This window comes from Lutra lutra, chromosome 1 (genome assembly GCF_902655055.1).
Source record: "Lutra lutra chromosome 1, mLutLut1.2, whole genome shotgun sequence".
NCBI lineage: Eukaryota > Metazoa > Chordata > Mammalia > Carnivora > Mustelidae > Lutra > Lutra lutra.
In genome coordinates this window covers 3,039,769-3,053,245 of record NC_062278.1, presented here as the reverse complement: position 1 = coordinate 3,053,245, position 13,477 = coordinate 3,039,769, and the positions used below count along the sequence as shown (strand labels likewise).

Genomic DNA, 13,477 nt, shown 5'->3' with positions numbered 1-13,477 from the left:
CCATGTGCGAAGCCCAGTCCAGCCCAGGGTCGTAGCCGCAGCTTGAAGGGGAAGACACGCCCTGGTGCCCCTCCCCCGCCAAACACCTGCCCTTTGCGCAGAGTGACGATGTGGCGAGGGCCCAGAAGGAAGGGCTGAGCGCCTTCGCCTTCGGGGCACCGTCCCTGGAGCCAGGAAGTACTGCTGGGGGTCCAGCTGGCGGGGCTGTTAGACCTTGAGGGCATCTGGGGAAAAGGGCAGCAGGAGTCAGGAGAGCCCGGGGGAGCGCGTCCCCACGGGTGCCCAAGGCTCCATGTGTTCTCTCCTCCGATGGCAGGTACCAGATCAACGCCCGCACGGAGCTGGCCGTCCGCTACAACGACATCTCGCCCCTGGAGAACCACCACTGCGCCGTGGCCTTTCAAATCCTCGCCCGGCCCGAGTGCAACATCTTTGCCAACGTGCCGCCCGACGGGTTCAAGCAGATCCGACAGGTGTGTGGGGCCAAGGGCCCCCTGATGGCACGGGGTCGGGCGGGGAGACGATGAGCACAGCCCCAGGGCAGGACCCCTCACTCCAGCAGCAGAGGGCTGCTCTCCCGGCCCCACCCCTCCCCAACAAGGCCAGCGGCACCCCCGGGAGAGGCGAACCCTCCGCACGTATACACGGGACCCCGAGGACCTGCATCTCACCGAATCCCGTGAGATCCGTCCTTTCTCCAGCCCTCAGCCCGGGAGAGTGAGGGTTCCAGAGGCTGGTCAGTCACCGGAGGGCCGCCATGAGTTCGTGCAGCCCTGGACAGACCCGCCTGCTGCACCCAACCTACCAGAAACTGGCTGCTTCCCGAACCCCCCCTCGACCCAGTCAGCCCCACCGCAGGTTCAGACAAGTGCTGGGGGAGGGGACGCCACCCTCCGGTCCTGAGACACGTTCCCACTCCCTGGGAAGTGATGCCCCCTTCCCCACCGAACACAGTTCTAGGGTGCTGCTGCCTCTGATGTTTCCGGGGGAGGGAAGAGACCAGAAGGACCCCTTAGAGGAGTGCGTGGGTTGAACCGTGGCCCCCTTCCACCAAAGACATTGCCCCGGACCCCGTGCATGTGACTGGGCTTGAGAAGAGTCCTTGCTGGTAGCTGAGTTAGATCTCTGGAGGGGATTAGCTTGGGTTATCCAGGTCGTCTCTAAATCCGATGACAAGTGTCCTCAGAAGAGACAGAAGGGCGGATGTGCGTGGAGATGAATGCCGCGTAACCCAGTGGCAGAGACGTGGACCCAAGTCAGGGAGCGCCTGGGGCCGGTGGGAGCAGGAAAAGTCAGGAAGGACACTTCCCGGAGCTTTGAGACTTCTGGCGTCCGGACTGTGAGAGGGGGCCTTCCTGTGGGTCCCCGTCATCCTGCGAGTGGCGCTCACGTGCACGCGTGCCGGGGGCCATCTCCACGTGGAGGAGCCAGGCTCTGCGGTCCCACGGATGAGACCCTCACCTGCTCGACACCTCAGGGTCTGGCTTCAAGGTGCACCTGATAAAGACAGAGAGTCCGGGCTCTCCCTCCTGGAGATCCGATGGCTTCCCTCCATCGAGAACCGCAGCCTCGTAAACCAGGGTCACCCGTCGGCCCTGCTTCCGGGAGCTCAGTGCACAGGGCAGTGCCGAAGGTCGGTCATCATTGAGTCACCTATTCCCAGCACAGCTGTGTCCCCTTCATCTGGGGCCTTTCCCGCCTCTCTCCCCCGCTCTGGGGTCTCCCGCCCGGGTACCACAAGAGTCAGGATGAGCCGAGGTGCGTCCTTCTCCAAAGTGCGAGAAGGGGCAGGTCACGGCCCTGACGCGGCAGCCCCGGGAGGAACTCCTGCAGGGACCGGCCTGGAGACACCCAGCAGCCGGGTCCCCCTCATACACGACCCGCCCCAGGGGACTGTCAGAGCAGGACCCGACTCCTCGCACCACCTGCCAGAGGGACACAGGAGGCTTGACCTGCCTCCCAACACGGGACTAACAGGAAAATGAGATTTTCTGAGCATAAAACCAGTTGTCCCAACTTCATTTAAAGATTTTATCTATTTATTTAGAGAGAGAAACCCCAAGCCTGGGGACGAGCAGAGGGAGAGGGATGGGCAGACGCTGTGCCAAGCGTGGGGCCCCGATATCGTGACCCTGAGATCATGACTTGACCCAAAGGCAGATGCTTCGCCGGCAGAGCCCCCCGGGCATCCCTGATTTCAGTTCCACACCGGACGCTGCAGCTGTTTTCTGGGGAAAGTACAGCCCCCTGTACAGCACAGAGGTGTGTCCTCACACATTTTCAGGGTGCACAGAGAGTCATGGCTTCAAATCCTGTTACTTCTGCTAACAAGGTAATAAAATATATCTTAAAGAACCACCACATCCTTGAGCCGTCTGAGTGGCTCAGTCGGTTGAGGTCCTATCTCAGCTCAGGTCTTGATCTCGGGGTCGTGAGTTCAAGCCCGCTTTGGGCTCCACACTGAGCCTGGAGACTACTTGAAAAAAAAATTAAGGAACCATGGCGGCGTCGTTCACAACCGTGTTAGTGGAACAGTGCTGACCAGTGGACTCTGATGGCTCCCAAGCAGTGAAGGCACGGACTGCATAATGGGAAAAAGTCTCCCGGAAAATCATTCTTGACCTCGATGATGCGGTGGGAAAGGAACAGCCATATTCCTGGATTCCGGGATTGAAGGGAGGCCTTCCTCCTTGCCGGAAAGCCGCCGTCACAAGGAATCACGGTACTGAGCCTCCCGCCTCCGAGCGAGCAGGCCCGGCCGGGCTGCCTCCTCCCGGACCCGGCACTCGGGGCTCGCTCACGGCACCTGGGTTTCAAACCCCACCTCCCCTCGCCAGCCATGGCCTGGGAGGCTCCCAGCCTCCTCCAGGCTCCGCTTCCTCATCCTGAAAATGAGGACGCTGATTCTCGGAGACACACGTCGAGTGGGCACGGGGACCAGCCGGGACCCCCCGGCGCAGGGGGCTCAGCCCGCAGCCGGCACTCGTGGACGGACGCTGGGCCGGTCCCCGGGATTAACATTCTGCTTTCGCTTTTCAGGGGATGATCACGTTAATTTTAGCCACTGACATGGCAAGACACGCAGAAATTATGGATTCTTTCAAAGAAACGATGGAGAATTTTGACTACAGCAACGAGGAGCACATGACCCTTGTAAGTAGCTTGTTTGAGCTCATTCGGGGCTGGTGCGGGAGTCCCGCCCTCCGGCCCAGGCTGGGAACCGGGGAACCCCGACCCTCGCTTGGCCCTGGAGCGAGGCGTGACTGACGTGGGCGCCCGGTCCCAGGCTGGCCTGGAAAGCCCCCAGCGAGCCCGTGTCCCGGTGAGAGGCGGCACGTCTGATGCTGCATCTCGTTCTGACTTGAAAGCAGTGAGTGGTGAAGGCAACCCTTGCTCTGGTTTGCTGAGAACAAAGCCCGCCCTCCCCACGAAGGCACAGCCCCCAGAAGGCCCTCTGCACGCCAGCTTCTGGGTGGGCGGGTCAGGGATCCCCAGGGCCCCTTCCCGGCTCACCCCTCCCCGAGCGGGGGCCAGGCGTCCAGAGAAGGGGAGCTCTCCCGTGAGGACAGCCCACCTGCGTCTGCGCCGCGCCTGCCCTTTCAAGAGAAAAACACATGGAAACGTCCTTCCCAGTCTTCAGAGAAGGGGTGACGCTGAGCCTGGTCTGGGTGTGAGGCCTGCTTTCCGGCATCACTGGTGGTCCCCTTCCGTCCCTAGAAGCTGACGAACAGGACAGCCCTCTGAGATCGGGCTGCCCTGACCACCCCATCCCCAAACCGGAATTCTAGCAACACAGAGAATGTGCGGGGCAAGGACCTCACATCTTCCTTAAGTAACAGCAGGAGAAAGTGGCCCCAAGAGCCAGGGCCTCCCCAGGCTTCCCTTCATGGAGCTGGACATGGGGAGACACAGCCATGTTGGAGGCACGGCCTTGCTCCTGAAAAGCCATCGGCGTGTGGGAGGCGCTGTCCCCCACGGCAAGGCGAGGAGGAAAGACGAGTAGGCCGTGCCCCTTCGGGGCTTCCATGTTCCCTGTGACACGTGAGGAAAGGCCCTCTCGGGCGGGAGGCCAAGGTCGAGTCTTCCGGACGACGAGCCACAGGGAGCGACCATCACTCCTTTACTGCTTCCTGGCTGTTCACGCAAGGGGGAGCAGAATGCCCTCCGCCCCCCACAGAGTGAGGGCCCGTGGGCAGACCAGGGGCTCGTGCATTGGCCAGGGAGCCCCCCAAGCACCCACTACTTGGTGGACTGGGGGGCTGGCAGCGGAAGAGGGGAAGGCCCCAGAGTGGAAAGGGTCAGAATGGATTTAGGGCCTCCGCCGACACCTCCAGCAGCAGGCCTGGGTGCTGTGCCCCATGTGGCTGGGGCCTGAGGTCCCGGCACGGCTCCCTCCAGGACGCAGCGCCCGGGCGGTACCCCCGGCCCCAGGCGAGCTCCCCTGAGGCCTGCCGAGCAGGGCCCTGTCACGGCCTGAGCTCTGGAGCCACCTCGCAGAGCCTGGGATCAACTCCCGGGCTCGATAAGGAAGGGGGTGATCAGGGACAGGGAAAAGGGCCACTGGTCATCCTGGGGTTCAGCGAGGGGCCGGGCCAGACGCTGAGCTGAGCCGAGAGGTGCGCTGCAGGGTCAGGCTCCCGGCGGCCTCCCAGAAGACCAGGTGCAAAGAGCTCAGGCCCACGCAGGGCCCACAAGCCCTCGCTGGTGTGTCCGGGGGGACTTCCTGCTGGGTCACCTTCAAACCCCGATCGGGGCCCATGCTCTGTCCCGGGACGTCGGTGACCCCTGGGGACTGTCACATGCTAGAGTAAGGCCAGGCTGCACTGATCTAGCCTTCCGGCCGGTCCTGAAGACACTCACCTTCGGGCTTAGTGGACACGCTCTGGACGCGACTGGTCATTCTAAAGGGCCCACATCAGGCCCAAACCTCAGCAGGCCCAGAGGGCCAGTCTCCTGGGATGAAAGTCACCCCCGGGGGAGGAAGTGGCAGCAGGCGGCCGAGCTGGGGGACACCATCTGGCGCCAGGCGGCAGCCAGGAAGGCTGGAAGGAGCAGGACCAGGAAGGGGAGTGGCTGGGGGGAGGGAAGGCTTCTCCGGAGTGGTGGCTCGAGCAGAATGGGCAGGGGTGCCGGGCAGAGAGTGCGGGTCCCCAGAGGAGACACGGGCCCGGGAGCAGAGGGCAGAAGCCCACACCGCCTTCTCCCGGGGGCGGCAAGTCCAGACCCGGACAGCAGCAGCGAGACCCGCTCCGTGACGCATACCTGATCCCAGATCTCTCCTCCAGCTGAAGATGATTTTGATCAAATGCTGCGACATCTCCAATGAGGTCCGTCCGATGGAAGTCGCCGAGCCCTGGGTGGACTGCTTGCTGGAGGAGTACTTCATGCAGGTAAGAGCGACCCCCACCCTCCAGACACCCCGCCGCTCGGCTTGGCCCTTTCCAGGCTCCGAGTTAGAAGAGCGACGGGGGGTACCCAGGGGGACGAGCGGAGCAGGTCCCAGATGGTTTCCCCAGCCTCCAGGAAGCCCTCACAGCAGGTGCACACCCGAGATGACCGGGTACACCCTGACATGGGAAAGACGGGGGCAGCCTGGGAAAGCAAGCTCTGGAACCCGCCACCCGTGACCAGTAACTGAGCCGCTCGTGGGGCGGACAAGTCTGGCGAGTGGCCCGAAAGAGAAGCGGCAGAGGCAGGAGGGGCCCCTGGGGGTGGGTGACACCAAGCATGTCGGCGGTCACTGCCAGCCCCAGGGAGGCCCTCAGAGGACCCAGCCGGCCCACATGGGCCGTGCCAGCCAGCCAGTGAGGCAGACCCCAGAAGGAGGCCGGGGGGCCTGCAGGCCGCCTCTGCCACGCAGCAGCTGGGTATCACGCTGCACGGGCCCGTCCCCGTGCCCCATCCCCACGACCGCCCCACACGCCCTCCGAACGGTCCAATGGCCACAGCAGATCCCACCTCCCTCCCTGTCACTAGTTTGGCCCCTCAGCAGAGCAGTCTGGTCGGGTGAGGCCTGGGAACACGCTCCGAGCCCTGGGTCCCCAGAGTCCACGGTGTTTCTCTCTAACGCTGCGGCCGGTCCCCTGCACCCCACAGAGCGACCGCGAGAAGTCTGAGGGCCTTCCCGTGGCCCCTTTCATGGACCGGGACAAAGTGACCAAAGCCACGGCCCAAATTGGGTTCATCAAGTTTGTCCTGATCCCCATGTTCGAAATGGTGACCAAGGTGAGTGACTGTCACCACGTGCTGAGGACGCCGCATTGAGAGATACACACGTGTGCACACACATTCCCACGCACGCCCGTGTGCGATCTAAGGTGGGACCCAAGGCCCCTCTGCCAGCATCCCTGGAGCCCGCACCCTCTGGCCTCCCCAGCTCATGCCCCCCGGAGCCACCACCAGGCCCTCCACTCCCAGGGCCCCTTTGCCTTCAGAAGACCCTCCTATCCGGCCCACTCTGCCCGGCACATGGCTGTCCCCAGGCGGATTTCAGCAAGGAGACCGTGTCTGCCTCTCCCCTGAACCTTCCCGGGGCTCCCCACGCCCCCGACACAGGGAGAGCTGCCCACCCATCGCACACAGTCCCCGCCGTCCCCGCATGCCTCTTGCAGGACGGTCCTCCCCTTTCTTCACACCTCCACCTCGAAGAGCGCCCGTTCGGCAGCCTCGGCCCCGTGGCCCCTGCCAGCCTTCCAGAACCACCTCAGTGCGTCCTCCTGTAAACCCCATTCCCTGCTACTTCTCTGGGGACCTGCCTCCCCATACACTCCTTCCCGGGACTTCCGGGCCTTTATCATGGCCAGCGGGTGCAGGGGCGCAGAACTGCCACATGGGCACTGCCCTCCCCACTGCAGCAGGACCGGGATGTGACCAGGGACGCACGGAAGCCATTCCAGGGCTGAGAGCTGAGTGCGCAGGGTTCCACGGGGCAGGGACAGCAGGGCGGTTGAGGCCACGCCACGGGAAGGGTCTGGTTCCTCCAGCCACGGGCTGTCAGGAGACTAGCGGCAAGGCTGGCATCTGGACAACGGACGTTCGGGGACAGGCGGGCCGTGGGCAGGTCCGTGGAAGTGAGAGGACAGAAACAGAGTGGGCCCCAGAGGTGGGTGGGCAAGGGGGAGGCCTGCGGGTTCTCCAGGAGCCACGGACCAGACAGACTCAGAACCACGGTCACCGGAGACCCCGCGGCAGGTGGCAGCCACCGTGTGGTCCCAACCCCCGGTGTCCCAGACGCTTTCTGCCGCCCTAAGAGTGACGGAGCGTGACCCCGTGTATCTCCCCCAGCTCTTCCCTGTGGCGGAGGAACTCATGCTCCAGCCCCTGTGGGAATCCAGAGATCGCTACGAGGAGCTGAAGCAGCTGGACGACGCGGCCAAGGAGGTAACACGTGCCACGTGAGAAGGGTGGCGTTCCTCGTGGCAGGAGGAGAGCTCCTCTCCAGGCCCCGGGCGCCGCGGTGGGGGCCCCCTGGACCGGAGCTCATTTCCATTCCCCCAAAACCCGGACCCCAGAAAACCAGGAAATCTATACCCTCCATGAGACCAAACTCCCCTGACGCCCTGCGGCCCTTGGAGGGGTCACGCCGCCCCGGTCATCGTGCTGTAACTGGAAGGGCCAGGATCTCTCCGCGTCTCGGGCCCCCTCAGAGCAGTGCCCCGGCCCCGTGTGTGTCCCTGTCCTCCCCCTGCCCCAGGCTGACCTTGCTCAGGGACAGGACAGCGGGGCGAGTCTCGCCCCACAGGACAGAAGCCACCATCCACATCCCGGAGCTCACACACGGTGGCTCGGCCGCTCAGGGTCAGGGTGCTATGAGGTCCGGTGCTGTGTCCGGGAAGGTCAGCTCACATGCTCAGAGCCGGTGCACAGGCAGCTGCACAGCCTGGGTCTCGGTGTGTGCCCGTCTCTCCTCGAGGACCCCTGCTTCCTGAGACCCACGGGGACCCCCCCACTGGATGTCCAACCACCCGCGGTGTGCCTATGTTGGTCCGCTGCCCCTCTCCCCGGGGGCCCTGATGCAGCCTGAGCAGTGTCCCTGCTGCCCCACACTTGTCCTCGTCTGGCCTCGGCCACGCCACACACCCCACCACATTCGGTCTCTGCCGCTCCCTTCTGTCAGGGATCCCAGTTATGGTGCCCCCGGCCTTGCTGCTGGGAGCGCCTGTGCCCCGCTGAGCACCGGGTGGCCTCCCAGGCACCCTGTGTCGCTCTCGTCCCCCAAACTGCGGTGTGTACCACGGTCATCAGGAACTGCCTGCTGGTAGATGGGCAGTCCAGACCCGCAGCTGGTTTCTCTAGTCAGGTCCCGCTACCAGAAGGCCGCAGAGAGGTCCTGCGACTCCAAAGCAAACAGGACAGACGGCGATCTCTGAGCAGGTGGTCTTGGCGAGGCCCCGCAGGGTTGCTAAAGCACCTTGGCGTTCCTCTCCCTGCCCCCGAGCCCTCACTATAAAGGCCCCCTCGGACCCCAGGATGCTTCTATCCCCAGAAAGGATAAGCCCACAAAGGAGAAAGGGCTGCGGCCTCCGTCATCACCCCTGCCTGCCAGTCTACGGGGCTCTGCAGCCGGGCGAGCTAGCGGTCCAAGCTCCAGACTGCGGCCAAGTCGGCGAGGCCTCCACGGCGGGGGCGGCGCGTGGGTGGGCAGACGGCTGTCAACATCCGTCTCGGTGACACTTGTCAGCGTTTCAGTCAGCGAGAAGCTCTTCAGCAGATAAGGGGGCACTCGTGGGCTCCCGGAACCTGGTTGCCACCTGCTCTGTCCTGCTTACAGAAGACGGAGGGCCTGACGTCCGGGGACACCGACGCACCCAGGGAGGGAAGCCGCGACGGGAGGAAAAGCGCAGAGAGGGCCATCCTGAATTGATATCTTGTGCTTCCGGTAACTCAGACGGACACGGCGGCAGTGACGGTCTGTGGGGCGGTGTGGAGGGCAGAGGGGGAGGGGCAGAAAACGCGAGCGGCTGACAGCATTGAAGTGGGCGAGACTTTCACTCCTCGCCCGTAGTTCACAGACCTCAGCTCGGAAGGAAGGGGACGCGCTCTGGCTCTCAGCACAGCATCGGTCAGAACATTCAGGCCACCTACAAGGGAAAGCACGTGAAAGCTTCCCAGAAACACGGTGTCGCTTACACGGCTGTGAGCGTGTGCCGTGCACCTGACGTTGGCCGCTCACTTGGCCCGTGTCAGAGCAAACCAACCCCTTCGGTCTGACAGGTCCCTGGAGAGAGTGTCGGCGACACAGCGTGCCAGGCACAAGGCATGGGAGGCAGGGTCCGACTTTGTATGGAGGGGCAGGGACAGGCCCTCCTGACAGGCCCCGCTGAGCTTAGGACAAGCAGACTGACCTGCACAAGTGTCTCCACCTCTCTGAGCCCCAGAACCTGACTCTCCCCTCTAGCGGGAATAATCTCGTTACTATGGTTTTGTCCAGTGAACGAGCAGAACGCAGGGTCGCCTCTCGTGCTCGTAAACACTGGTATTTCGTGTCCTGGGCACGTCGTATTTTCCAGGGGTTCAGAAGAGGGATCAGAATTGTTTATTTGGCCTAAATGTGCTCGACGGCGTGTGCGGTGTGCAGGCACTGTCTACAGTGCCTGTGACGTCTGAGAGCTCCCGCCAATTTTCAGTCCCAACAGAAGCTTTTCGCTCTTCTTTTCCAAGCAGGCGGAGCCTGAAGAAGGCATTTCAGTCACGGGTGGCGGTTCTGGACCAGGCCGGCCGAGCCTCGTGGGAGCCAACAGAGCAGGGGCAGCGGACTCTGAGGGCCTGACCCCACAAGACCGTGTTTTCTAAGAACTGTTTTGTTCACTGATACAAAAAAAAAAAAAAAAAAGGAAATTCATGATGCTGTACAGAATTTTTATTTTTAAACTGTCTTTTAAATAATATATTCTTATACGGAAACGGGTATTGTACTTTTTTTTGGTAGCGCTCTGCATCCTGGGGCTGCTTCCGGCAGTCCCCGGAGCCCCCCGAGCCCCCAGCCCCACGTGGAGACGAGGAACTGTGCTTCCCCCACACGTGTATCCCAGACCGGCGCTCCCCTGTCACGTGTCGCCCCATCCCGTGTAAATTCACGATTAAACCTCAGGCGGTGCCCAGAGCGTGTCCTGTTTGTGCGCAGCAAGGGGCGCTGGCGGCCGTGTGCGGGGAGGCGTGGGGCCGAGGCGGCCGTGGGACACGGGTGTGAACACTCCACCAGGCTGATGCCCGCGCACAGGGAGGTGGACACTGACCACCTCAAACCGCAGACTGTGCTCAGCCCGTTCGAGGGTCTCAGGGGAGGAGAGCCGTCCCTTCTTCCTGCCTTTGTTTTGGGGACAAGCACTGGAGACATTCGGGGTGGCCTTGTGAGCATAAAGGGAGACTCGGCGCCCACTGAACGGCAGTCGGGCTCTGAGGGGCAGCGCACCCCCGAGCCCTCCCCGGTGCCCCGCGTGCACTCGGAGCCCCGGTGCGTCCCGGGCCTCGCATGTCCCCTCTGCCCCCTCCCCGGACAGAGGAGGCTCCGCTCGGAGAAGTCTGGAAAGGCCCTGCATATTCTGAGCTCTGCCGGCATTTCCCCTGGCGTAACTAGCACCCTTCACACATTCATTCCCTCTCGGCAAACTGCGCACACTTCTCCCCGTCCCCGAGTTTCATTTCTGCCGCGACAGTTTGTGACATTTGCGTCATTTCTTGAATCCAGGGCAGTATGAGGGGCCTTGGGCCCCCCTCAGTCTTGTGTCTCATTTCCATCCCGCTAAAGCCAGTGAGGGGGCAGCTCCGGTGACAGGACACGACCCCAGCAGGCAGCCCACTGGCCAGGCACTCCCGCCACACGCCGCCCCCTCGAGAGGTTTGTGACCTGCTCCCCCAGCGAAACCCTCTCCGACCAGCGCCCCCCACCCGCTGGGTTGCGCCCAGGGCCCACCTCGCCACGCTCCGCCCCTCGTGGAACGTCACCCAGTGCTGGCTGAAGTCCGTGCTTCCGCCCGCACACACACACACAACCACGTGCACATGCGTGTGTACACACGTGCACACGTCCGTGCACCTACACGCACAGTCACACACACACACACTCCAATGCACTTTGTCTGCATGACGGGGCTGAGGTTCTACAAGTCCTGGAACGGGGAGCTCGGCGTCTCGGAGGCGTGGGTAAGGACAGCACCTCTGTGACAGTCCCCACCCCCGCTGGCGGCCAGTTTCCATCCGCAGAGCCCTCAGGTCAGCTCCCCGCAAAGCGCTTCCTCCAACCTTCCTGCCTCCGGAACGCCTGCAGGAGGCCGCTCCTTCCCTCCTGTGCTGCTGTCCAGGGGCCGCCTGGTCCGCAAAGGTCTGGCAGGTCTGGCCTCTGACGCTCTGGGCTTCCCTAGCGGCCGCCTGCGAGCACGCCCGCCTTCCGCACGAGTGTCCCGCGGCGGCCACCAGCATAAGCGATGGGCATTCCGTCACGGCTCAGGAGGGAGAAGGCCCCAAACCGCGGTGTGGGCCGGGCTGCGCTCTGGGTCTTTCCTCCCCCCTTCCTGACTCTGGAGGCCACCAGCGGCCCTTGGCCGTCCTGGGCTTGTGGCCGCATTGCCCCCATCGCCGCCTCTGTGGTCACGTGGTCTCCTCCCCCGCAGGTCTCTGTGCCCAAACGTCCTCCTTCTGTGGGGACCCCAGTCCCTGGGTCCTGGCCCAGCCCACCTTCGGGCGACCTCGTCCTTGTGTTCTTATACTGCAAAGACCCTATTTCCAAACAAGTTCACATTCACAGGTCCAAGTGGTCGTGATCCCTGTGGGGGGGACACAGCTCAGCCCCACACACTGTCCCAGTCAGCCTTCCCGTCTCTCTCTGCCTCTCCCGTCATTCGGTTCCCGCCATCCCCCCCCAGGAGCCTGCCTCTCTCCCTGCAGCCACTGCTGTCGCATGCCCCCCCCATCCAGGGCAGGGTCGAGGCTCAACTCTCTGGGGAGGTTTTCTCTCAGCAGGCTTCCTCAAACAAGCCAGGATCTGAGGGAGGCACAGGGCAGACGCCGTGAGGTGGGAGGGCGGCCGACTTGGGCCGGCAGGATCTCTCTGGGAGGGCCGGAGGGACTCCCGGGACAGCGGGCAGAAAGGGAAGGTTGGCAGGAAGACACAGCGTGGCCATCTGCTCTGGCAAACGCCGACCTGTGTGTTGGCTGCCTTCCAGCACCCGTCTGGGAATGGGGAGCGTCTGAGCTCCTGCCGCGTAACAAAACCACCCCAAAACTTAGCGACCTGAAGCAACGTCGCATATTACTTCTCATGCATTTGCAGGTGGACTGGCCAGGACGCTCGGTCTGGCCTGCTCGGCTGGAGCTGGTTGGTCTACACGGTGTTGGCCACGTGTCTGGAGTTGCTTGATGTCCGCCGTGTGCGTGTCTGTCACCGTGGCAGGCTAACGTGGCTCCTGCTCATGGTGGCGACGTGGTCCCAGAGGCACAAGAGCAGGAGCCCAGTGCTCGGACACTTGTCACGCCCCGGCATCCACGCAGCGACCACACTACGTGCCACGGGCCACAGCGAATCACTTGGTCAAGCCCAGGTCCAAGGGGGGCAGGAACAGACCCCACTTCACGACAGAGGGACGCGCACGTGGCCATCTGTTGGAGTGAGGAGGCCCACGGTCTAAACACAGCACGGGCAGCCTTGTCCCAGGGTCCTCTGGCTGCCTGTTTTAACCCCTCCTCTCCCGTGCGACCTCAGGACTGAAGGCACGCGTAACCCCCATGGGCAGCAGCCGAACCGTTTCTCTGACGTCCCGTTGCTGTGATGCCCCCACTCCCACGGAAGGGGCTCAGCTCTGACGCTCTCAAAAGCTTCCGTGTGGTCCTCAAGGGCTGCCCAGACGTGCCTCGTGGGCTGTCACCAGCTTTCCCGCCGGCTCTGGGCGACGTCTGTCCCACCACGGGAGGTCGGGGACAGCGTCCTACAGAGTCACACCAAGCAGGCAGAAAGCACTTTGCTCACCTCCGGTACTGTCGCCAAGTCTACACGTGGTTACGCACAGTACCAAGGCCGCAGACGTACCTAACGTGCCCTATTCTTTAACCACTGCCCCTGCAGCGACAGCGTACAACCACGGGATTCTCCACGTGAGGCCACGGCTGCATTCTGAGCCTCGGAGAGCTCATGGAAAGTGTCATGTTTGGTCTTTCCAGCAGTAGGACAGCAGGACCCCTCCGCCTTCCGAGATGTTCAGGGGAGGTTGGAGTTTTTGGGCAGCTCTGAGGAAGGCAGGGACCACCACAGCCAAAGCAATCAATGTGTGTTTCAAGGGCATTTCGTGTCACTGAAAAGTGTTCATTACAAAACGCCAGATGGGACGTCTGGGTGGCACCGTCACTTAAGTGTCCAACCTTGGTTTCGGCTTAGGTCACGGTCTCAAGGTCGGGCTCTGTGCTCAGTGGGGAGCCTGCTTCTCCTTCTCCCTCTCCCTCTGTCCCTCCCACGCAAGTTCCCTCTGTCTCTCTCGAATAAATCAAT

At 63.0% G+C, this 13,477-nt stretch overlaps 1 protein-coding gene across 6 annotated transcripts in view; it reads left to right on the top strand.

Annotated features, from left to right (window-relative positions):
- Positions 1–9,903, top strand: part of PDE9A (phosphodiesterase 9A) — an 82,966-nt gene extending 73,063 nt beyond the window's left edge. For 5 of the 6 annotated variants that reach the window (XM_047719383.1, XM_047719420.1, XM_047719428.1 and 2 more), the window contains 7 exons: positions 317–473; positions 3,040–3,153; positions 5,286–5,390; positions 6,097–6,225; positions 7,285–7,380; positions 8,771–8,878; positions 9,661–9,903. In XM_047719383.1, the coding sequence (XP_047575339.1) occupies positions 317–473; positions 3,040–3,153; positions 5,286–5,390; positions 6,097–6,225; positions 7,285–7,380; positions 8,771–8,863 (694 nt within the window). In that variant the 3' untranslated portion in view covers positions 8,864–8,878; positions 9,661–9,903. The remainder of the gene's footprint in view (positions 1–316; positions 474–3,039; positions 3,154–5,285; positions 5,391–6,096; positions 6,226–7,284; positions 7,381–8,770; positions 8,879–9,660) is intronic. The other variant, XM_047719393.1, reaches the window with a different exon arrangement.
- The last annotated feature ends 3,574 nt before the right edge of the window (positions 9,904–13,477 follow it).